Source organism: Meleagris gallopavo, unplaced genomic scaffold, assembly GCF_000146605.3.
Source record: "Meleagris gallopavo isolate NT-WF06-2002-E0010 breed Aviagen turkey brand Nicholas breeding stock unplaced genomic scaffold, Turkey_5.1 ChrUn_random_7180001860529, whole genome shotgun sequence".
Classification (NCBI taxonomy): Eukaryota; Metazoa; Chordata; class Aves; order Galliformes; family Phasianidae; genus Meleagris; species Meleagris gallopavo.
In genome coordinates this window covers 18,395-43,003 of record NW_011126271.1, presented here as the reverse complement: position 1 = coordinate 43,003, position 24,609 = coordinate 18,395, and the positions used below count along the sequence as shown (strand labels likewise).

Below are 24,609 nucleotides of genomic sequence, written 5' to 3'. Positions count from 1 at the left end.
ATGCATGATGTGCCTGACTCGCATGCTCTACCTCAGCTAAGCTTCCTCTGGGACGCTGGAGATTCTCATAGAGGCAGTTTTCAGGTGGCTGTTGTGGAAGTGCCACATTGCTGACACAGCTGCCGGTTGGCATTGGCCATAAGGGAGAGCTGTGGAGAAGCTGCAAGCTCCAGCAGGGCAGTACTCAGCTGCAGAGATCTGCCCACAGTCCTGGTAGATGCTCTCTCTCCCAAAATGTGTGCTTGGGAGTGCAGAAGCTTTTTCTTCCCATCCTCTCTGCATGCACTGAAATGTTGTTTTTCCCCACCCTGCCAAGGCAACAATGGCATGAAAGCACTGAAGCATCTTGCACTTGAGTGGCATTGTATAACTGCTGGGAGCCATTTTTATTGTGGTGGTGCTTCTGGGTTCTCCACAGTGCCTAGGATCCTGTTCTTTCTGTAGGCTGCTCATCAGGGAAACTGGGCTCTTCCATGCCCACAGGAACAGCCCAAGTTGAGCGGATCATGCAGCTGATGCTGCTGGTATCAGCTTGAGAGTTAGACTTTGGAAATAGTGAGGCTGGAGGAGACAGTCCCATTTCTTAGGTGTTATGTTTCCTGCATGGGAGCATGTACACAAGTTAAAGGACAAGATTGGATGTATCTACTGCTGTTTTCCCCAAAAGCAGCCTGCAGTAAGTGTGGGTGGCGCAGCCTAGTCCTCTGCTCACCTGATCCTAAACAGCTGGGAGCCAGGGACCTTAAGACACAACCACTCCACTTCATTCCACACGTCCTCTAATGAGCCTTGCGGCCCTGGTGTCTGAAGCTTGTTCCATAGGCTTGGGTCTATGGGAGGAATTTGGGGAACACAGCAAAATTAATAAGAAGAGGTGAGCTGCTCTGCCTTGGTGAGAGCAAGCAGCTTGGAATGGATTGGTTCTGGAAATGGCAAGATGGGACTCAGATACTGCAGGGAAGAGAGAAAGCTCCCATCAGGTGCTCACTCAGGTTCTGTGGCATATAAGGCACCCCGTGGGATGGTAGAAGAACAGAGCCAGAGGGGTGCTCTGCCCTTCTCCAAGAGACTGTAGAAGAAAGAGATGGAACTGTGACAGGAAGCACACAGGGATTGGGACACCAGCGGTGCACTGCTGCCCCTCAGCATCAGAGAGGTCCCCAGCTGGGACAGTGAGCTGCTGGGCCTGTGGCCCCATGGCTTACCCCAAGGTGAGGGCTGGGGTCACCTCCCATCCTGTCCCTAGCTGGCTGCTGCTGAGAGCATCTCTAACTGGGGGAAGCCAGCCTGGCAAATGCAGAGCAGGCTGGCTGTTATCTGAGGGGAATGGGGAGCATTCCCACAATGACTCTGCCAGAACACAGCCAGTCTCTGGAGGAGTGGCTAGCAGCTGGGAACAGTAATTTCTTCCAGATCCAGCCGTGCTAGAAAAGGATGTCTGTCAGGAATACAGTACAGATGTACTTAGGAGACCCTCTAAGAAGAGGGTTGCTCCTCACGAATGAGTGAGTAAATCAAACTTATGCGCCCAGGCGTAACCAAAGATGAAAACTTGAGAACATTCTGTAGCATAAACCCCTTTCTTTATCACTTTGGCATTCTAACAGGAATTTAAGTTCACAAATGCTGTGCAGAAAAATACTGATGTACCTACTTTAAAAAAAAAAAAAAGAGGGAAACTGATTCTTCTTCCTTTGTCCTAATTACACCAAGCTGTCTCTCCTTATCCTTTGCTTGCTGGTGTTAGTGCTTAATGGGAGCAGATAGCCTGTCTGCTGTACAGTCCAATGTACACAAATGTGTCAGTTGTAGGAGGAGCAAATCTGATGGTGTGTTTGGGATCCAGGACCCAGGTTGCCTGATTAGATTTCAGCGTATCTGCTGAAAACTGATACCAGCTGTGTTTGCTGGGCAGGAGGCCTAAGGGATAGTATAAAGCACAGTAGCATGCAGTCTCCTCTCTGGGAACAAAGCTGTGTGGGCTCACAGAGACTGCTTGCTGCTGGGTGGAGGGGGGACAGCTGGGAGCTGTGCTTTCCTCCTGGGATGTAGCTCTCACTTCCTGGCCTGTTTTCTCCGCAGCGTGGCACAATGCGGCGGCGTTATGAGGATGATGGCATCTCTGATGATGAAATTGAAGGGAAGAGGACATTTGACCTTGAGGAAAAGCTCTCCACCAACAAGTTTAATTCTACCTTCGTCATCTTCATGGAGGGCAAAGGTTTGTGCTGCAGCTGTGGCTTGAGCTGTTGCTGTCTGTAACCATACAGCTGCTGTGGTTTTCCTCTTCACTGCAGTGTGATGTGTGAGATGACCTTTCTCCCAAGTTTTTAGGAGAAAGCTGGCAGTGATCACAGTTGGATGTGTTCTCTGCATCTGACTACACACTGAGCCTTCCTGACTGCCAGCATGAAGGGCAGGTGTAGTGATAATCAAATCCCTTTCCAATGTCCTACACTTGGCTGATTTTTGTTTTCCACTAGAGCTGAGGAAACTGATTGCTGTTCACACTAGTTCTGTGCTTTCCTCTCTTGTAAACTGCTTTTGTAACCCCTATGGAGCAGATGAGGCAGGAATGGTTATGCCTGCTCCCCTGCAAGCACCTTGCCAGCAAAGTGGGGCTTATCAGTAGAGGTTTGGTTCAAGTTTCCCAAGTCCTTAAGCCAGGAAACTAGTAACAGGGAGCATGTGTGGGAAATGGCATGAAGTAAGCTCATTTTGGAGAGAAATGTTCTGGCCTGCAGCTCTGCAAGCTCTCTAGTACACATGGCAGCCAGGAGCAAGAGGATTTGCCTGGGACAGCACCTGAAATTGCAGCCACATGTCTGCTAGATGCTCAGCTGAGAGTACATGAGATCTCCCTGCTGTCTTTTACCATGTGCGCAGCTCAGTGGGATGTCCTTTCATCACACAACCAGTGCAAGCCCTGGTGAGGATTTACTGTGGGGGAGGAGGTCCTGCTTGGCTGAGTTTCTTAGGAAAGCGAGGACCAGAAGCCCATGCTGTTTCTCTGTCTAGCCCAGCCTCTGGAGCAATTCTCCCTCCCTCCCAAGCGGTTGTCTGAGAGCTGTCGCCAGTACACACCATGCTGCTTACAGAGCTGCCACAAAGGAGTTCCAGGATTTCTGAAGGAGTGTGGGAAGGGCAACACTCCCTCAACAGACAACTGTGCCGCAGAGATTTGAGGAGGTTCTGAGCAGCCTGAGTAGAGTCTGAAGCTAGTTTGCAGGGGACAACGTTGAACTAGAGATCTTGTGTAACCTCTGTCTTTATATAATCCTCTGTAGGAGTCTCTCCTTACACCTTCTTCCTTTTCTCCCCACACCAGACTTCACTGTTGAATACATCCAGCGAGGTGGCCTGAGAGACCCCCTCATCTTCAGGAGCTCTGATGGCCTGGGTATAAAGTAAGTGTTGGAGCACAGAGCGGGTGGCTCTGGTCTAATTTCTTGCCTGACTCCATGTCATGGGCAATCTGATGCTGGTCACTGGATCTGTGCTCTGCCAAGCTGATGGGACTATGCCCTGTCCACACTGTTGAGAAAACAGAAAAGCATCTTCCATCTCACATATCCTATTGTTACTAGTCTGGGCTTAAAATGAGAGGATTGAATTTGCTGTACGTGATCACAGTTCAAGCAAGTATCTGGCAAATGTTACTACTGCTCTGAGGCAACATCTCTTTTGTTTGGTGTTTTTTTTTTTTTTTTTGCCTAATAATACAGGCAAATGTTGCCAGATATTCTACAAAATGCTTGACTATCTGGCATTTTCCAGAAGACAAACCTGGTCTGCCCAACATGTTTACTGCTAAGCTGCCATCCCTCTCTTGCTACAGTAAGTCAGTTAAGGTTTACTATTTTGAGTATAAAGCTGTACTGATTGAAGACTTTGTACTGTTTGGTGGTGTACCTACTGTTGGTATGTATATACAGCACGGGTAGGATATGTAGTTTTAGAGCAAGTTTATGGAGACTACTGAACCACGGCCTGAACCTCTGATTAATCACCTGAGGTGAGCAATGAGTCAGCCACGGAAGCACAGGTGAAGGCAATTCACCTGTGCTGCAGGAAGGGGTGGAACCTGGCTGCACCTCTTCTAGACCCATTTAAGAGCTGACTACCAGTGAGGAAGGATCTCTTCTGGAGATCCACTCCACCGGAGTTTCCCACGTAAGCCCAGGTTACGGGTGAGTGTACCTATCATTTCTGTTTCCTGCTTTGGTGTAATAACATCAAAGCCAAGCTCTCTGTTATACCTTAACATCTGCATATTCGTTAATTATACACTGCTATACCATAACATCAGTATATTCATTAATTGTACAGCAAGTAACACTACCTCAAAACCTTACTGCTGTCAAGTTGGAAGAATAAATTAGATTTAGCAAACTTTGTCAGAACCACCGTCAGCAACACTGTTCTTAAATTCCTCAACTAGCTATATGAGAATGGACAATAGATAATGGAGTGCATGGTACACTGTGCTGTGATGAATATGTGAAGAAATGGTGCCAGGCTTAGTTTTAATAGCTGGCTGACTTGGGAGGGCACATATTTGGTACTGAGGGTTACAGTGTGGGTGAAACAGGATTCCCTTGAGCTTCCAGTTATTTCTCTGGGTCTGGAGCTGCTTGAATGACTGCCTGCCTGCCCATTGTGCTTGTGACAGAAGCATTTGTGTAGATACAGTCAGAGTAGTTCTGTTGTGTTACTGAGTATACTGCTTCTACTAGTCTAATTGTCTCCCTTGTATTGGGACAACCCATGCAAAGAGTCTTTAAAATGAGAGTTGGGATTGCTTAGTTCATTTGCCATATCCTGTTCACAAATCACTCTTGCTTACCCAGCCTTGTGCCGCTAGAGACCTATACGCGTGGTCCTTGTCTATATCCTCACCTACACCCGTCAGACAAAAAAGCACAGTGGGGCTGAGAAGAGGTTACAGGTGGGAAGAGTATGCAAACAGAAGTGCTTCATGAATTTTTTTTAGCAAGGTGTTTGTCCTGCAGGATGCCAGATCCGGACTTCAGCGTGAACGATGTGCGACTGTGTGTTGGTGAGTGTCTCTCATTGTCCAGGAGCCACAATGAACATCACTTGCACCCTGGAATGATAGGGAGAAACTGAGAGTCACTGGGTGTATCAAAGCTAGAAGCCTGGTTTTGTGGCACCCCTAGTGCGCAGCTGGTTGAACCTGAGCCATACTTTGCCAGTGGATCACAGCATTTACCTGTTTGAGCAATCTAGTTTGTCCTGAAAACATCTGTTTTGATCTGGGCATGGAAGAAGATAAAGTTATGGGACAGGCAGAGACATTGCAGGCATGTGTGGGTGGGTTCTTTGAGGAAGTGCATCTAGAGCATCTCTTCTGGGAGGCCTATTGTGCATAGGAACAGCTCCAGTAACATTTGTCCACTCTGGCAGGGAGCCGGCGGATGGTGGATGTTATGGATGTAAACACACAGAGGGACATAGAGATGTCCATGGCACAGTGGGCACGCTACTATGAAACACCTGAAGCTGAACGGGAGAAACTTTACAATGTCATCAGCCTGGAGTTCAGCCACACCAAACTGGAGAACCTGGTGCAGAGACCTGCTACGGTCAGTGCAGTTCTTTCTGCAGGGATGTCCCTTCCCTTGTGCTTGCAGTCACTCTCAAAGTGCAGTCTAGTGCATGAGTACTAGGTACAGGAGAGGAGCTGTTCAGAGCATGCATGGGCTCAGCCAGGCCTGTGCTCTGGAAGCTGTTGGAGCTGGTTCTGTGCTTGACTTGGATCCAGAAACTGATCTCACAGTACACTGGGACTGTTAGGCCTCAGCTGTAGTGACCATGGTGCATGATTCTGCAGAGGACTACCTTGTTTGCTGTCTGTAATTAGAGAAATGGAAGTGATTTGCAAAGGAATAATTGGAGTAAAGTAAACTGTTCCTGCTGGCTGGATGTCAAGAACAGACACAGAGGTCAAACAAGCATCTGAATTTGGATAGAGAGGTGCAGTGTGCTGAGGCAGAATGGGGTTGCTATCTCTGAGCCTCTCAGAGTTGGCTGATCCAGTTGTCTCTTTGATACTGGGTGCAGAGCCTTCAATGCCAACGAGGTCTAGAATCAGACAACAGCTCAGCAATGTTTGCTGCATTTTGAAGGAACAGCAAAATCTGGGGTGAAGCTTCATGGCTTGCTTGGAAACAACAGTTCTGTTAGGATAACACCCTGGTGTCTGACTGCAGAAGGTGGCGGGAAGTGTAGCTGATGTGAAGTGCTGAAGTCTCTGAGGGCAGAGAGTGCCCTGGGATAGGGCACAGCATTCTGTGTCTGGCAGGTGAAGAACCAGCTGACCCTACTGAAGTGTTACAAGTGGGGGGTATGTGAGGTGAATGTCCTGAACTCCATCTACACTCAGCAAAGAGAAACAGGCAGCTCTGAGGGCCACTTGTTTCTCTCTGCAAACTGCAGAGGGAGCCTGGATATTTGTGCTTGCTCTGACTCTGCTGAATCTGAGCAAGTGGTAGCCCATCCCTGCAGATACTGCCCAGCAGATGTTTTATGTAAGCCCAGTGTATAGCAGTTTCTGGTTGACTCCCTAAGTGGAAGAGCAACATTCCATGCTGTTCTTGTGATCTTGCCATGGTGTTTGCTGATGAAATTCATTCAGAGGCTCACTAGCATGAGAACAGCTGATGTCAAATGCTTTACATGTAGGATTGCAGTGGGGGCACAAGAAAAGTTGCTGAGGTGTGCAGGAGCCAAAATGGGAGCGTTGTGGCCATTCAGCTAAAAGCAGAGGCCCTCCTTTCCTTCCTAGGTCCCAGAGTTTGTTGTGGTTATGCTCTGAACTAAGCTTGCTGATAGCCTGTGTACAGCACCACAGTAGTTTTGATAGTCCAGTGCAGGAGTGTCGTGCCACTTTCATTTATACTCATGTCTCTCACTTTTCTGCTGCAGGTGGATTTGATTGACTGGGTTGATAATATGTGGCCCAGGCACCTGAAGGAGAGTCAGACAGAGTCCACAAATGCTATTCTAGAGATGCAGTATCCGAAAGTGCAGAAGTAAGTGACTTGTTTTGTTGCCTACCACCATTGGCATAGCTCAGGATCTCTTGCAAGAAATCAGCCCAAGGGAGAAGCAGTTTGTTCCAAGGGGCGGGGGGAGGTACAGCTGTGCCGCCCTGCGCCCCTTCTACCCCATTTATTTTAGCAAGTAATAACTCTGTATTAATAACTGTGTAATTAGTTATTAAAGCCTGTGCCACGTGCTGTGTGGAAGGGTGGTCATGTCACCTTGAGGAACTTGCTGCACTTTGAGGAAGCTCTTGGTGCTTGCTGCTTTGAGGCAACTGGAGTCCCGAGTTGTGAAGTGCTGCCCATCCTTCCCTGTAGGACAAACCTGTGGCTTGAGGGTTTCTAGAGCTGCTAAGTGAGTGAGAATGAAAGATCTCCTCTTGCCTGGACTAGATCTTCTTGCGGGGATGTAACAAATGTGAAGTGAGCTCTCCCACAGATCACATTCGTGCAGCTGAAGTGCTTAACACTGCAGCCATTGGTTTCAGGCAATGCACTGAGCTATTGGTTGGGGTTTTGGCAGCGTGTTCACTTTGAATACACTGTATTTATTTAAAAATGTGGATCGCCACCTGTTTTCACCTTCTCATCTTGGTTTCCACCAGGTACTGTCTGATGAGTGTCAAGGGCTGCTACACTGATTTCCATGTGGACTTTGGTGGTACTTCTGTGTGGTATCACATCCACAGAGGAGGAAAGGTAGGAGGACAGTCCCTGTTGGGAAAGGTGAAGGCGCTATAGAAGAGTGACTTTTAGTGTCGTCTTTTATTGATCCTTGAAGATGCAGGTCCCATACAGTGAATTTAGGTCTTTTCACCCTAAACTTGTTTATGTATGGCTCTTAGGAGTAGCTCAGGCACTCAGAGGTCCACCAGGCACAAGCTGAAAACCCATGCTGTAGAGATGATGCTGAGAAACTTTACAAAAGGCTGGATGGTATAGAGTATAATGACCCCATTCATCCAGTGCCTTAGGTTTCTGAGGGATCATTTGGCTACATGACTGAGCAACTCTTGGTGTGGTGCAAACAATAACTCTGGAAGGAGCAACAACCAAAAGAAAAATACCTGAAGATGAATGAGAGCCTCCTAAAGCTTAACTGTCCATAGATTTTTTGAATAGCCAACAGATGTGTGAGGGTGTCACCTTAAAACATTAAGTGATTTCAAAAGTAGAAGCTTTCAAACTGAAAGTGAGGGACAGGCTTTTTTTTTTTTTTTTTTTGTGAGAAGTAGTTCTGAACTGGGACTCTTCAGTCTGGGGAAGAGGAGGCTGAGGGAAGACCTTATTACTTTCTTCAAATACCTGAAAGGTCACTGCAGCAAGAGCGGGGCTGGTCTCTTCTCACTGGTGACAGGATGAGGAGAAATGGCCTCAGGTTGCACCAGGGAGATTTAGGTTGGATATCAGGGAAAAACTTTACAGAAAAGGTTGTTAAGCACTGGAATAGTGCTTCCTAGGGAGGTGGTTGAGTCACCATTTAAATAGTGTTTAAAAACCATTTGGATGTGGCGCTCAGGGACGTGACTTAGCAGAGGGTTGTTAGTTAGGACAGTATGGTTAGGTTATGGTTGGACTTGATGATTTTGAAGGTCTTTTTCAACCTGAGTGATTCTATGATTCTGTGATTCTGACAGTGTCAAGCAGGTGTGAGCTGCTTGTCTGTAATCATTTTCTGTAGCTGAATCAGTCCAAGACTTGAAAACTGAACCCCAGTTCTGTTGAGATAAAGTTCACTAGGTTACAAATTTTGTGCACAGTTTGCTTCCTGGTTGGTTGTTTCCAATCAGAGTCAAGCAGGGATTTCTCTATGCCAGGTATCCCTTACTCCAGTTTGACATTGTATGTGGGCCTGGTTTGAAGGAAGCCCGTCTGGAGGGGAAAGTGGAAAGGTGCCAGTTCTCTCTCCTGTCCTCAGCAGGGTGAATTGTACCTTAAGCTCTGCTTATAGTTGGATGTGTTGTGTCTCTTCTTTTCACTTTCAGAGAAGAGATCTGTAGAAATTCAGATGCTGTAACACTGAAGGAGCTAGCTAATGCGAAGTCAAATGCCCTAGCTGGCTCTTCATCTACCATAGAGAGTTATGTTCAGCAAGTTAAACTTAAATGACACCAAGTCCTTGCTGGGAGCAAATCCCCTTCAGTAGCCATTGGCTGGATGTGCCCATTGTCACTGATACAGTCTGTGCTTCAGCGGTACTGCTATAAAGCATGGAAAAGCTTGTGTTTAAATTTTTGCTAGCTGCTGTTGTCAACTGTACTATAGTTAAGGAAACTTTGCACTGCTCCTCAGGGGAACAACACAGCAGACTCAACATTGTATGAGTGAATTGGTGCAGTCAGAGCAGAGAAATCTGATGGTAGCTCAGCATGCCATATAAGCAAAACAAATATCATATAGTGCAGAATTTATCAAAGGCAGGCCTCACCTCTGTTGCCCAGTGAAATGCACCCAGCTGCTAAACTTAGCCCTTGAGAGCAACTGGATATTCCTGGAGCTTCTGGTTAAAGCCATCGATCATCTAGGGCTGAATTCATTAAGGATCTTCTGCAGTGGGAAGAAACTGGTTAAATGGACAGCTACTGGGAAACTATACTATCCCATCTTTCTCTACTGACTTGAGCTGGGTTAAGTGATAGCAACAAACTGTCCCTCCTGAAGAATCTGGGCTTTCAACGTACTTCTCCTTGCAAAGGAGTTGTAGCTGCCAGACTCCCCCATAATTCTGATTTGTGGCTCCACTGATTTCTCATAAGACAAGCTACAGTGTCTGAAGACCCTAGTAGAGGGGTTGATATTTACTGGCCAACCTGTACTGTGCAAAGGCTGAGAAATGCAAATCTCTAGTTCATCTGTGGCTCTGAATAACATATCATTCAGAAAGAGACAAGTAAATATCTCTTGTTTCAGTGCTCTCGTCTTTAGTTGGCTTTATGTCTGTTTACAATGACTTTGTAAATAATGCCTTACATTGCATCCCAGGCTCGGTCTAGGAATGATGCTTGGTGCATTGGGGAGGAAGACCCTTGTTCAGTGGCTTGCTCTCTCAGATGGGGCAGCTGCTTTGATCACTGGACTGGAGTTTTCTGCAGGTCTGCATCCTCTGTGGGTAGGAAGAGGAGGATGTCTGGATATTTGGGGAGGGAGCAAGACAAGTTTTGAAGAAGCAAAGGATGGTCAGTAGCTACTAACAGTACAGTGACTTATGTGTTTTCTTTACTTGCAGATCTTCTGGTTGATCCCTCCTACACCCCAGAATCTGGAGCTCTATGAAAACTGGCTTCTCTCAGGGAAGCAGGGAGACATATTTCTTGGGGATAGAGTGTCAGAGTGTCAGCGCATCGAGCTGAAGCAGGGCTATACGTTTGTCATCCCCTCAGGTACTGCAGGTTGGGCAGTTGCATCTTTTCTTCTGCCAGGTTTGTGGCAAAGGAACTCCTGAGAGATGAGCAGAATCAGGACAGACAAAATTTCTCTTTCTCCTTCATGAGCAGAAGAGAGGGCAATGTTATGTGGCTCTGTTCTCTTGCTTGTGGCTCTCAAAACATGACTTTCATGGTACTGCAGATTCAACACAGGTGTCCAAAAGGCTCTGTCTGTCTTTCATCACAAAAGGAGGCTTTCCCAAAGCCCATCACAGTGACATCCTAAGCCTGACTTGGTTAAGCAAGCAGAACGAATGGGAGTGCATGAGCAGTGTCTTGCATGCACGACCAGTGCAGTGCTGTGCTAGAAAACAGCAAAGGTGGAAAAGACGGAGTGCAGAGTTGGGTAAAACAGCAGCCTGAGTTAATTGTTGGCAGGAGCTGGCTCACAGCCTTTTAGGGCTGTGATTTAGACCTGGGATGTCTGTAAAATGCCCTAGCAGTAGAGAATACTCTCTTGTAAGGAGAAGATGATTGGACCCCTTGCAAGGAATCCCTTTCAAGGCTTCTAATAGAACTGCCACATAAAAGTTAGGTCCATCAGGCTGTCTCAGATGGCAAAAACTGTTGTAACCTGCTGTTTCCTGTAACAGTAGTGCAGGAATTAGCTGTGTTGTATACACATGTTCCTGCTTCTGCTGTAAGCTACAGGAACAGAAAACAGCAGAGGTTGCACAAGTGACTCAAGTCATGGTGTCTTGACTTTTTGCCCTAAGGGAATGCTGGGATCTACAAAATGTTGGACTTGTCTGGATTAACCTCTGAGACAATGGAACTGGGACTTGATTTACTTTGAGGTTTTTTTCCATTGTTAAATAAACTGTGAAAGACTGTTCTTGATGCTGCTGATGTTTTTAAGTATAATGCAACTAGGAAGAAACTGACAGAGAGACTGGAATTACAAAAAGTTGTGGAGGGGAGGTAGATACTGGCACGCTCGCTACCTTGGGAAGATGAATTTAGGTGTGTCTCTGCCTCTAGCTCTTAGATGGGTAAAATGAGCTGAGTATTGAGTGATTCAGTAGTGATGTTTTGTGAGGATTAGACATTGCTGTGCTAATGCAAGGGTCAGCCTTCATCAAAGAGTTGGGATGTGGATGGTCCACTCCTCCTTCCTCTGCTGCTAGCTCTGGCTGATGTGACAGGTCGATAGCTAATCTGTTAACAGCTGACCTAGGTATGGTTTAAAGCCTAACAATCAGAGTAAGCCTAGCTGAGCAGTGTGGAAGTTATGCAGTTTTGAGAGCCCTTCTCCAAAAAATGCAGTTGGTAAGCAATTTCAAAGGAATTGGTAGGGATTTAAGTAGTTGTGAAACTACTGAGTCCTTATTCACTCAGTAGAACTCTTCAAACTCTTTATCCCAAAGGTTGGATCCATGCTGTGTACACTCCCATGGACACACTGGTTTTTGGAGGCAACTTCTTGCACAGCTTCAACATCCCTATGCAGCTCCGGATCTACAGCATTGAAGACCGCACACGGGTGAGGAGAGCTGGGAGGAAGCAGCCTCCTAGGGTGGCAGGGAGGGTACAGGAGCAGTGGTGTGCAAGCAGGCAAGCTGCATCTCACCCTGTGACAGATTGCTGGAACTCCCCTGCTAGATATGCAGGAAGGAGCTTGGGTGAGGGACAGACTGTAGCACGTTAGGGCTTGCTGTGTTCCTTTATGCTACCTCAAGTCTGATGTCAGGCATCCCAAGGGGTTGGAAGTATTGCAGAGAGTGTGGTGGAGATCTCCCCTGGTAAAGCAGACAGGAAGGAGGAAGGCTGCAGCAGGTCTTCAGGAATGCATCCAAGCACGATGCCTTTGCCCTTAGCCATTGCTCTTGTTTGATGTTGATCCTAGACTTTAATGTGATAAAGATGGCTGAAAAAAAAAGAAGCCTCCCAGAAAACTCAAGCCAAGAATGCTGTTGACAAGTGGGTGCTCTCCCTTGTTTCTTGTGGAGATGTGGCTCCTGCAGAGAAGCCTTGGGACAACCATGGGCTGTGGCATCTGCTGCTCTCCTGTGCTAAGGAGAGGGAGGCCTGTGAGGGAAGCACAGTGGAGAGCTGCAATCCTAACAAAAACAAAGGAAATGTTAATGACTTGCAAGTGAAAACTACCTGGTGTCTGCTCCACCTGGCCTTTGCTCTCCTTCCACATGGAGAATGACATCTGGCATGGATGCTGCTATTACACATGTACATGCATTTCCTGCCTTTCAGGAGGGGATTGGGCTTGCTCAAGGCAGCACAGCAGTCTGCAGCCCTGTGCAGAAGGCAGTCTGAACTGATCCTCTTCCCTTTTCTGCAGGTCCCAAACAAGTTTCGTTATCCCTTCTATTATGAGATGTGTTGGTACGTGCTGGAGCGCTATGTCTACTGCATCACCAGCCGCTCACATCTCACCAAGGACTTCCAGAAGGAATCACTCAGCATGGGTGAGCTCCTCTCCAGCCCCTGTTCCTTCTCACATGCTGCTGCAGGTCTGTGTGGCAGGTAGGGAGGGCTGTGCGGGATAGAACTCAGGACCCTCAATTCCTCCATTTTACAAAGTGGTTTCTCTGTGTGTTTCCTCTCATTTCCCTGTCTGCCGTACTGAGCAATCAGAGGGTAGACTGCTTCCTCCTTTGCTCCTGTGTCAGGCCAGGCTCCTTGCAGCTGCAGAACCAGCAGACCAGTTCCTGGCCTTGCTCATACATGCAAAACCTGTTACAGAAGAGGGGAGGGATGCTGTGGTAGCCGCACCTTGCTGTGGGGCTGTAATGCTTTCTTGCTGATCAGGGCCTTCCTGCATGCAGAGTTTGAAGAGCTTTGTCAGATGGTCTTTAAGAGAGTCTCTCACAAAAGAGATGATTGGCCTCCTTAAGGCTTCTGCAGCAGTTTAGGAGGTTATTTGTTATGGATACCTTTCTTGAGACTCGGAAAGAGCTGGATAGCCTCTGCCTAAGGGCCCTGAAAAAATCTGTCCTCACTCCTCGGACAGGATCTAGATGCCCATGACTGGATACTTTTCTCATGGCCAAAGCCTTCTGGGGATATTGGAGAATCACTTCCAGCTATTTTTAGGCTCAGAGGAGGGTGCTTTTTCATGTACAGTCAGGCTCAGAGACCTTGTGGTCATCTGGAAAGCCCACATCCCCTGCCTCCCATCAGGAGGGCAGGATTGAGGTTCCAGGTCCCACCCAAGACCAGATGGCAGGAGATTCCAAGCCCTCTCAAAATAAATCGGCACTTCAGCTCTGCTGTCCTCTCCTGGAAGAGGTTTCCCACATCCTGTGCCTGGTCATCCACAGAGTGACTGGGAGTAGGAAGGGGTTTTGCTTTTCCTTTCTAGCAGCCATGTGCACCATCCTTTTTCTGATCTTGTCCCATTTATATCTGTTGTGACAGTAATACGCTTCACTGGTGATCTGTCTCACCATACTAAAGGTATAGGAATTATGAACGTCCATCTTAAGTTTGTTAAAAACAATTGCTTTTCAGTTATTTTCATTACAGGTAAGGACAGTTCGTGTAGATCCCCCAAAGTTTGGAATTCATTTAAGGAACTTCTGAACAAGACTTTAAGAAATAGCTAATTAAATCTGGATAAATCCTGAGGGGATTCCTTTAAAGATTGAATGTTTCCTGTGACCAGTTGGCCACTGGGATCTTGTCTCATGCTTTCTCTTTCATGGCAGACATGGAGCTGAGCTCCTCAGACTCAGTAAACATGGAGGAAGAGGAGGAGGAAGAGGAGGATGCAGCAGGAAAGGAACCAAGGAGACCAATCACAAGACGGTCTGTTCTTACCAGCCCTGTAGCCAATGGTGCCAACATGGACTATGACGAACTGGGCAGGAGCTGCCGGAGCAGCCTGCCAGCTCTGAAAAAGAGCCCATCTGTAGACTCCTCTGACTCTAGCCGGGGCTCCCAGAATGGCCAGGCCTGGGAGCTACATGGTGGCAGTCCACGCAAGAGCAGGAGGGTGCACCTGACACAGTTCGAGCTGGAGGGGCTGCGCTGCCTGGTAGACAAGCTAGAGTCACTCCCTCTACACAAGAAGTGTGTTCCCACCGGCATTGAGGACGAGGATGCTCTCATTGCTGATGTCAAGGTACGTAGGCTTGGGAGCACCACTTGTGACACTGCTCTCTGGATGAGTTTGTTTGCTGGTGTATCAGATGAAAACTCCACACCCTCCCCCCCCTTCCCCAATGAGGAATCCATTTGCATTCATGGTCTTAAACTAGTCATGGGGTATTGCATCTGCAGGTTTCTTCTTTCCATTAGGTAAGGCTAATGCGCTAATAATGTTGCACCAGCTGATGCTTCAGGACAGCCCTGACTTGGATTTTGGCTGGGCCCTGTGTGGGTCCCTTATGGGTGCCAGAGCTCATTTGCAGTGTGGTTTGTGTCATGTTCTGACTCTGGCTTCCTTGGGCTGTTGGATGCTGTGATAGTTGGAGTGCCTTGTCTTGGGTAGAATTGTCTGTGGTTCTTTGGGTTGTTCACACAAGATGTTGATCCTGGTTTATATGGGAGTCTTTGTCCAGCTTTACACCCTATGCTATATCTGATTGATTTTGCTGCCTCTGTGTATCATAAAATCATAGAATATTCAAAATTGGAGGTGAATCACAGAGGTCGTGGAGTCCACCTCCTTGGTGTTTTAGCCTTTTCAGTTTTGAAGTGAGAATTTCAGCCTGTATTCTGTGCAAAATCCATCTTAGTTCCTTAATCCACAGTTACTTCCCGTTCCTTCTCTTCCTGGCAGTGACCTGCTCAGTTGCCTGTACCAAAGCTGACAGCCAAATGCAGCCATAGGAGCACCCTGCTCCTTGTTGTTCCTTTTCCAGGGGCAGTCTCCAGACTTTGTGGGGCATTTGGTAATCTGTTCTGTGCTGGGGGCAACAGCATGCAGCCTGTGGTCCTAACTGACCCCATGGCTTGTAGATGTCGGAGACACTTGGCCACAGGAGCCTGGTAGCACTCCCTATTAGGGACTGCAGGTCTTCTTTCCCCTGGGTTTTTCAAGTTTGCAGCATGCATGTCCGAGCCACCATGCCCCTGCCTGGATTGTACAATGCTCTAGAGAAATATCAGCTGTGAGCAGGTTTCTCCCTTGGGAATCATTGTGGTCCTGACCAGACGGAATGTCCCAGCACACTTTCAGCTGTATTCTAATAGCCTGTGTCCCTAGGCACAGATCTGGCAAACTGCCTTTCCTCACTGTCTCTTGTGTGGTGATGATGAGTCTCAGGGTGCCCGTGTGCTGGGTCATGTGGAGAAATGTGTTTTTGCATCCTGTCATGAGTTGAGCCCAGAGCTGTCACATGGTGGCACCTGACACTTTGGATATGACAAAGACCTGCTTCCTGCTCTGTGCTAAGAGGTCCTGTCTGTCCACTGAGACTCTGCAAAGCCATTCCTGAAAGGGCTGCATCAAGACTGTGAGCAGGAAGAGCTGCCTCTGTCTTCACCTTGACCTCTTAGCTTTGCCTGCATCCTTTGGACAGTTCCTGGCAACACTACATTGCTGCTATTTGCTCTACCGTAGCTTAAATGAGAGGGCCTGAAGGAATCCAAGTGACTGCTAGCATGAGAAATAAGGTTGACACATCTGGCACTGTTGTCTTGCTGAAAAAATCTCCATGAATTCAGTAATACTGTAGAATGGTTGGGTTGGAAGGTACATAAAAGCCCCACCAGCCTCACCCCTGCTATGGGTTGGTTGCCTGCCACCAACCAGATCAGGCTGTCTAGGGCCTATCCAGACTGGCCTTGAGCACCTCCAAGTGTATCACTGTCCATGGTCTGGTGAGAAGGATCATTGGCAAAGACGGGCATGTGAGAAATCCTATCACTTATGGTCTGCTCCTGCCTATCACTTTGGATCCCCATTCCTCTAAACCAGTAGAGGAACAGTCACAAACTAGTTGCATTTGGACTCTGCCTGGAGGTGTTGGAGCACCAGGCATGTACCTGGTGCAAGGTCTGCCCACATCAGAGCCATCACCTTGCTCTTCTGCCAGCGTTGTACTCTCCCGTCTGCTCTGTTTCTCCCATGGGTTACATCTGCCCAGAATGTTCCCCATGCTCTTCCATCCCTGTCTCTGGAGATCTGCCAGGTGGAATCTACGTTCCCAAGGCAGTTGGTGCTCATGTTGAAGAGAAGTGGCAATTGTGGCATCCTGCTGAAGCCCTTAGAGGAGTCACTCCATGGGTAGTCTGGTGCAGGGGTGAGGAATGGGCTGCTCCCACCAGATCTGGACAGTGAAGATCAGGCTGTGAGGCTCCCTGTGCTGGTATTATGGCTTTCACAGCACATCTGATGCTTCTCACACAGTAGACTGAGCTGAAGACCCCTTTGCTGTCCTTTCTGAGCAGAGGTGACCTCCACGTATGGTCCAACAGGCTTAGCATTGATGATGTGCTGGAAAAGCCCCCAAGCTGTGCTGCTGGTCTGAGCTCCCCATTGCACTGCAGCTGACCCTAGAGGGCATAGGGTGGTGATGGAGGTGGTGGTAGTCCTAGCACTGAGTCAGACAACAGAGCTAGGCAGAGCAGATAAGAGCTGCAGTTGCCTGCAGGAAGCCACAGGTCAGGCATGGGAGCGACTGCTTTCCCCTAGTGCTACTTTCGGGGACTTGTTAATGGCGGGGCACAAGGGTCTTGGAGAACTGGGGTGACCTTGCTGCGGGTCTGTCCTCCTCTAGTGCTGAGGTCACTGGTGCCTTTGGGGCCAGAGCTGCTCCCAAACTTGATGGTGATATGTTCGTGCCTCCAACTGGGAGGGCATGGGTGCATTCCCCGCATTCTGGGGCACTCCTCCCCTCACCTTGATTCGAGCCCTCTCTCCCTGCTCACGTCCAGCAAGAACCCGGAATCTGCTATGCAGGAGACAAAAGGAAGCTTTGGGGTGGCTCTCCCTTGACCTGGGGACATGGCCGCGTTCCTCCAGTTGCTGTGCTGCGGCGGGCGGGCGATGGGCCACGTCGCCGGGCCCCTCTGCACCAATTGGCGCGGCGTAACCGCCGTGTCGCCCCTCCCGGCTCTGCAGCAGAATGGCTCTGCCCTCTGCTCGCTCGCTCTCTTTTTCTCTTCTGCCATCTTCCCGTTGCAAAGCATTGCTGGGAACCGCATGTGGGTGACGCAGCAGCATTGTTTCAGGCTCAGGAAACTGCCGCTACTGCCCAAGGGCTCGAGAGGAGCACGCGGCTGCCGGCGTGGCTGCTGGATGGAGCTGGGGAGGAGCCGGGGACGCTCGGGGCGGGGGGCGCGGGCGCACTTCTGGTCATGTCCCTGAGAGCTGTGGATCCGGCGCGGGGCCGCATAAGCTGAGCCGGCCCAGGCAAAAAGGGGAGGGGGGGACAGCCCTTGCCGTTTGGGCACCGAAACAAAGAGGGCTCGTCAAACTTCGCCTCGGAGTAGCAGCCGCTCCAGAAGCGCAAGGTCAGGCGATTGGCGGTGCATGCGGAACAGGGAGGGGACACGGGGACGCTCTGGGACTGCGGGGGGACCGGGGGCTCTGGAAGCTGGGGGTCCCTGCTTTCCTCCCACAGGCGCTTGGGCTTGCCTCTCCGCTTCCTGTCCTTGAGACGTGCAGCTGGGGGTCCCGTCCTCACTGCACCCTTGAACCCCCTGGGTTGGACCTACTGCCACCCCCCGCCACAGTTTCCTGCGCGTACCCACGTGTGTGAGCATGCACCCTTGGTCCCTGACCTTCTCTTTCGACCTGTGTCCAGGGACGGGGGGCTGGGAGGCAGAAGGGCTGCAGGCAGTGCACGGCTTCCTGTCTGAATCAGTGCGGGGTTGCAGTGTTGGAGCCAGTCCCTGAGGATAGGGATAGGGTTGCTACCCCTACCTGGCCACGGGAACCTGGCTAGAGGCTCCTGCTGGCGTGGCCATGGCAACACTACATAAATAAAGCACCTTTGCAGCAGGCATGTCTGGTAGGCAGAAGGCTCAACCTCCTTGGAGAACACAGGGTGCTCAGGGGATAACTCACAGTGGGGCACTGGGGTGCATGTCCTAAGGCTGTGGGATGGGGATGGGCCTGTATCTATCCACACCCCTGCAAATCCCATAGCATCTCTGGAGCTTGCTGCTCTCTCCCTGCCCCTGTGCAGGGCCTTGGGGCTGAAATGCAGTCAATGAAAGTGCTCATGCAGTCAGCTTGACAGAGCTTGTCTGGAATGTGGGGAGGGCTCGCTGCTGGTGGGCATGGGGAGAGCAGAGATCTTGCCAGTCTTTCCTGAGGCATCCTGGCCCTGGCATCTGCTCAGAGCCCACCTGGCTGGCAGGGGCATCATTCCACTCTCCTCACACTTGTCCTTTTTGTCTTTTGTGCTTCTCTTCCTCTCCCTTTCTATTAGCTGCTGCTAGAAGAATACGCAAACAGTGACCCCAAACTGGCACTTACAGGCATCCCCATTGTCCAGTGGCCCAAAAGAGACAAGGTAGGAGCTGTAAAGAGGACAGTGGGTGGCTATTCCTGGGGGAACCGTGTGTGGTTTGTCCAGTTCTCTGCCATGCTTCTGGGGCTTGGCAGCACTACCTCCATGCTGACCGGGGAGTGCTGCAGGGGCACAGCACAGGGCTCCATGGGCAGCCCCCAGTGTGCTGGTGTATGCCTTGTCTGGGGGGGATCTGTTGCGACTTCACAGGATACTTGTACTGCTCAAGGGCATAGGCCACTCCTCTGGGATAGAAGAGGTATTTGCATGCTGTGGGTATGGCATTCGCATGCTTGGTGCATCCACAGCTCTGTTCTCATGCTGGCTTTTTTAGCATATGCAGCATCGCGGCTGGTCCCAGAAGGATGCAGTGGGGTAGATGTCTGCTGTCCCATGGGGGGTACTGCCATCTGCCCACTTCAACTCCTTCCCTCTTCTATCCTTAGCTAAAGCTGCAGGCCCGGCTGAGAGTGCGCCTGCCCACCATACCCATCACCAAGCCTCACACGATGAAGCCAACCCCTCGCCCAACGCCCATCAGGCCCACAATGTCCCCCATTGTGTCAGGTGCCCGGCGGAGGCGTGTGCGCTGCCGGAAATGCAAGGCCTGCATGCAGGGCGAGTGTGGCATGTGCCACTACTGCAGGGACATGAAGAAGTTTGGCGGACCTGGTCGTATGAAGCAGTCCTGCATCCTCCGGCAGTGCTTAGCGGTGAGTTGTGGTATAATCCCATTCACCCAAGACTGCTGCAGTCCAGCAACAGTTCTGTGTGGCTGACCATGGTCAGGGAGAGGAGGGATTGGTCAAGGTTGGTGTCTGCAGGAAGGATTGGGTTCTTTTCCATTGTTTGGGTGGCAAGATGAGGAGGAGATGGAAAAGTTGTCCCACTCTGCCCTGGTTTCACCCCTGCTTTCCTTTGTAGCCCAGGCTGCCTCACTCGGTCACATGTGCGCTTTGTGGGGAGGTGGATCAGAATGAGGACTCACAAGACTTTGAGAAGAAGCTCATGGAGTGCTGCATCTGCAATGAGATTGTTCACCCTGGCTGCCTGCAGGTGAGCAGCAGTACTAGTGAGCGCTAGGACCAGCAGGGCTGGACTGTGGGGAAGGGTGCTGCTGACTGCCCTTTGTTCTTTGCAGATGGATGGGGAAGGGCTGCTCAATGATGAGCTCCCCAACTGCTGGGAATGTCCCAAATGCTACCAGGGTGACGACACAGAGAAGGGCCAGGTAGGAGGCAAGCTACACTGAGGCAGGGGAAGGCATTTGTCCTGTGTGTCCTGCTCTGGGTAAAGCAGGATTTGGGCCAGCCAGGGCATGGTAGTGACTCTGGAAGTGCATGGGCAGGGTTGTAGGGTGGGCTGGAGACTGGGGTACCCCAGCAGGCAGCGACCACGGTGCAATGCTGGGGTGAAGGAGCCTGTAGACCCTGCTGCAGCCTGGCCTCAGGGCTGACAACTGACATCTCCTGTTCTATCTCTGGCTCCCAGGGAGCCCGCTGGCATGCCAGAGCCAGGTTCCTGCAGAAACAGCAAGTGCTACCAGGTCCTTCTGCCAGGCAGCGAACAGAGCACACATGGCAGTATTCAGCCCACTGGCAGCTGCTGACAGTACCTAGAATGACTGCCCTATCACAACACTGCCTGTAGGACTATGTCCACTGCCGTGGATGGAAGCAGGGCAGCCAAGGCAAGCTGGGCACCAGACAGCATCCAGCAGCATTCTCACTTCCTCCTGGGTGATGTGCATGCTTGGGGTGCACGTATGGCTGGCTCTTGGGTCCCCCAGCACTGCAAGCAGCCAGAATGAGCACCCTTTTGCCCCCTCGGTGCCTTGTACTGAGCTGTGATCTTGGGAGTTGTGAGAGGCAGGGGGCCTTTGCGCACAGAGTGGAAGACAGCCCCAGCCTCAGGGGACACTATTTCTGCAAGAGGAGAAGGAAATGCCAATTTTTTTGTTGTGGGTGTGCATGACAGCCACGAGGGATAAGAGGAGCATGTTCCCCCACCCCTCGCTAACCTGCCATCCTGCCTCCCTGCAGAAGCGCAAGGTAGAAGAGAGTGATGATGACATGGCACAAGCCAAGGTGCTGCGGCCTCTGCGGAGCTGTGAGGAGCCCCTGACTGCACCACCCAACTCGCCCACCCCCATGCTACAGCTGATCCACGACCCAGTGTCACCGCGAGGTGTGGTAACGCGCTCGTCCCCAGGCGCTGGTCCCAGCGAGCACCACAGTGCCAGCAGGGATGAGCGGTTCAAGAGGCGCCAGCTTCTGCGGCTCCAGGCCACTGAGCGAACCATTGTGCGGGAGAAAGAGAACAACCCCAGTGGCAAGAAGGAGTTGTCAGAAGTAGAGAAGGCTAAGCTGCATGGCTCCTACCTCACCGTGACGCTCCAGCGCCCCACCAAAGATGTTCATGGCACTTCCATTGTCCCCAAGCTGCAAGCCATCACTGCCTCCTCTGCCAACTTGCAGCACTCTCCCCGTGTGGTGATGCGCCATACACCTGCCCGGATGCACCCACGGGGTGGGGGGGAGGACGAGGCGGCTGCTGAGGAGGACGAGGAGGAGGAGGATGAAGATGATGAGAACATGGAGGAGGGAGGGGCTGCCCGCCTCAACGGCAGAGGGGGCCGGGTGCAGGAGGGTGAGGAGAGCTGGATGCAGCGCGAGGTGTGGATGTCTGTCTTCCGCTACCTCACCCGCAGGGAGCTCTGCGAGTGCATGCGGGTGTGCAAGACCTGGTACAAGTGGTGAGTATGGGAACAGGCAGTGCTGCCAGGACCACTTATATCCTGATCTGCAGAGCCTGGGGCCTGATAGGCAGCTAAGAGAGGAAGGAGCAAAGGATCATTCACCCCCCTAATCTTATCCATGCCTTCCTCCTTTCCCCAGCACTGGCATTTTTCAGGCAGCATCACCCCACTGCCTCTTCAATCTGTGCTTGACTGTCCCCTCTGTTAGGAGATGATCACGCAGTGTAACTCAAATGCCACACCGTGTCCCTGTGAGGTGTTGGCGCCCTTTCCTCACCCAGTATCCTGTGCAGCCCTTGCCCTTCCTGGCAAGAGTTGAGTGAGGATGGGTTTGCTGCCTGGGAATGCCTTAGGGGGCACTGGCTGAAGACAATGCTGGCAGCAGGACAGCTGTGGATGGAGAGCCGGGAACAGACAAGGATGGGGAATTGGGTTTCTAGATAACAAGCAGTGGGAATGGCACAGCAGGGAAGGGCTGGCATGCTTTGATCAGCAGGCATTAGGCTTGGCAGGCTGTAGGGGGGACCCTGGCATGACTGCTCTGGGGGCAGGGCAGCATCAGATCCCTGGCTTCTGCAGCAGGGGGGATTCACTCCACCTCTGGGCTCCATAGCAGCTCCTGGTGATGTGGAGAGCACTGCTATGGCTGTGGGATGGGACTAAGTGGAACATTTTGCCCGCTGGGAGCAGGGATGCTGAAAATCTTTGCCATATCTGGGGAGCAAGCAGGCTGGCAGTTGCCATGCAGTTCTGTTACATGGCAGCAAAATTCTGCTGGGGCTCTTCTGGGTATCCTAAGTGGTTAGATACCTCCAGCATCCTCCCATCCATGGGAAACCCCAACCAACTAGAAGGAGTGGCTTTGTTCTATGGCTGGAGCTGCGCCAGCGCTGGCATCCTCCCAGAATGACTGCCTCTTGTTCCTGACACCCTCAGCACTCAGCTTTCACCCTTGTCCTCGTCCCCCAGGTGCTGTGACAAAAGACTGTGGACAAAGATAGATTTGAGCAGGTGCAAGTCCATCACCCCCCAGGCACTGAGTGGTATCATCAGAAGACAGCCTGTCAGCCTTGACCTCAGCTGGACCAACATCTCCAAAAAGCAGCTCACATGGCTTGTCAACAGACTGCCAGGTGAGTGTGGGCTGGGCACTGGTCTTCTGCTGCCAGCTTGCTCCACAGCTCCCCAGCAGCTGAAGCATAGCAAGAGGGGTACCTGCCTGCAGTAAGACTCATCGAGTGCCTGTGTCCCTTTGCTTGGGGAGCTGCTGTCATGGTTTCTTGCAGCTCTTCTTAGCACGGAGCCTTGCTCTATGTCCCACCTTAGGCAGGGAGAGAAGCTGTTTCCTCCTGCACCTGGCTGAGACCTGACATGCCTCAGAGCTGGCCAAGCCCAGCTGGCACGTTACATCTCTCTTTTTTTTTTCCTGGTAGGCCTGAAAGACCTCATCTTAGCAGGCTGTTCCTGGTCTGCAGTCTGCGCTCTCAGTACCTCCAGCTGCCCCCTTCTCAGGACCCTTGATCTTCGGTGGGCAGTAGGAATCAAGGACCCTCAGATCCGGGACTTGCTCACACCTCCAACAGATAAACCCAGTAAGCTGCTACCGTGTGGCCAAGATGACTGAGCCAAGCACAGGGCAGGAGGTGTCACTGGATCTGAACTGGCTGACCTCAGCTTTTCCCCTTCCTCTGCAGGTCAGGACAATCGCAGCAAACTCCGCAACATGATTGATTTCCGGCTTGCTGGCCTGGACATCACTGATGCCACGCTGCGGCTTATCATCCGCCACATGCCCCTGCTCTCCCGCCTTGACCTCAGTCACTGCAACCACCTTACAGACCAGTCTGCCAACCTCCTCACGGCTGTGGGCTCTTCCACACGCAACTCCCTCACTGAGCTCAACATGGCAGGTGGGTGCTGCTGGGCTTACTGGCACATAGTGATTTGCTCCTCTGCTCAGCGCTGGCGCTGCAGCTCAACCTTTCTCTCCTCTCTCTGCAGGCTGCAATAAGCTGACAGACCAGGCCTTGTTGTATCTGCGCCGCATCTCCAATGTCACTCTCATTGACCTGCGAGGTTGCAAGCAGATCACTCGCAAAGCCTGTGAGCACTTCATCTCAGATCTGTCCATCAACAGCCTCTATTGCCTGTCCGATGAGAAGCTGATCCAAAAGATCAGCTAGAGACCCTCCCCCGGGCAGGCTGAGGAGAAGGAAAAAAAGCCCACCCCTCTCAGAGAGCCACTCTTCTGCCTCCCCACCTTGCCCTCGATGTCCTGCCCCTGCCTCCTCGTGGGCAGGGCCGGTACTGGCCTTGCTCAGCTGCCCTTTCTCCTCCTACCGCTGGGACTTGTGCCGATGTAGGTATTTCCCCAGCTGGCCAGTAAGAGAGGAGGACCGTGCCCGCAGCAGCGAGCTCCCAAGGCGGAGGTTGTTGCAGACATCCCTGGGTGGAGAAACGGGGCGCACCCTCTTCCCCCTGCTTTTCCTCAGCTCCTTGCCTTGAAACACTTGTCACTTCCCCATTAGCACAAAGCTTGAGGCCTCTCCAAGGAGGAGGGAGCAGAGCTGGGACGGACCCTCTCTCTCGGTGCCACCACCAGCTTGAGCCCTGCTCTAAGCCCCCTCACCTGGCCCTTCTTCCCCTGCAATGAGGGTGAGGGCAGGAGCTGTACAGCCTGGGCATGGGAGCAAGGTTGGGGATGGAGCTTCCACCCTGGGGCTTCCTCAGAGCCCTGTGCAAGGCTAGGCTAGGGGAGCAGCCCCCAGAGCTCAGGGAGGATTTGAATAATCAGCTAAGGGTGAGTGAGCACAGGGGGAGCAGGAACTGCTGCTTCTCCCTCCCCAGCTGCCTGCCAAGGCCCAGCACTGCCAAGTGCTGAGATTTGTGTGGCAGGATTGTCCTGCTGCCTTGTCCTCTCCTCCCCCCCCACCCCA

At 51.2% G+C, this 24,609-nt stretch overlaps 1 protein-coding gene across 1 annotated transcript in view; it reads left to right on the top strand.

Annotated features, from left to right (window-relative positions):
* KDM2A (lysine demethylase 2A) overlaps positions 1 to 24,603 on the top strand; it is a 32,667-nt gene extending 8,064 nt beyond the window's left edge. The window contains exons 3-21 of the mRNA XM_010726899.3: positions 2,083 to 2,221; positions 3,329 to 3,407; positions 5,013 to 5,059; positions 5,428 to 5,606; positions 6,949 to 7,055; positions 7,673 to 7,766; positions 10,294 to 10,447; positions 11,860 to 11,975; positions 12,789 to 12,915; positions 14,158 to 14,573; positions 18,835 to 18,918; positions 19,362 to 19,628; positions 19,840 to 19,971; positions 20,057 to 20,146; positions 20,958 to 21,670; positions 22,643 to 22,806; positions 23,107 to 23,265; positions 23,368 to 23,583; positions 23,675 to 24,603. Of these exons, the coding sequence (XP_010725201.1) occupies positions 2,083 to 2,221; positions 3,329 to 3,407; positions 5,013 to 5,059; positions 5,428 to 5,606; positions 6,949 to 7,055; positions 7,673 to 7,766; positions 10,294 to 10,447; positions 11,860 to 11,975; positions 12,789 to 12,915; positions 14,158 to 14,573; positions 18,835 to 18,918; positions 19,362 to 19,628; positions 19,840 to 19,971; positions 20,057 to 20,146; positions 20,958 to 21,670; positions 22,643 to 22,806; positions 23,107 to 23,265; positions 23,368 to 23,583; positions 23,675 to 23,856 (3,465 nt within the window). The 3' untranslated portion in view covers positions 23,857 to 24,603. The remainder of the gene's footprint in view (positions 1 to 2,082; positions 2,222 to 3,328; positions 3,408 to 5,012; positions 5,060 to 5,427; positions 5,607 to 6,948; positions 7,056 to 7,672; positions 7,767 to 10,293; positions 10,448 to 11,859; positions 11,976 to 12,788; positions 12,916 to 14,157; positions 14,574 to 18,834; positions 18,919 to 19,361; positions 19,629 to 19,839; positions 19,972 to 20,056; positions 20,147 to 20,957; positions 21,671 to 22,642; positions 22,807 to 23,106; positions 23,266 to 23,367; positions 23,584 to 23,674) is intronic.
* Positions 24,604 to 24,609: the final 6 nt, after the last annotated feature.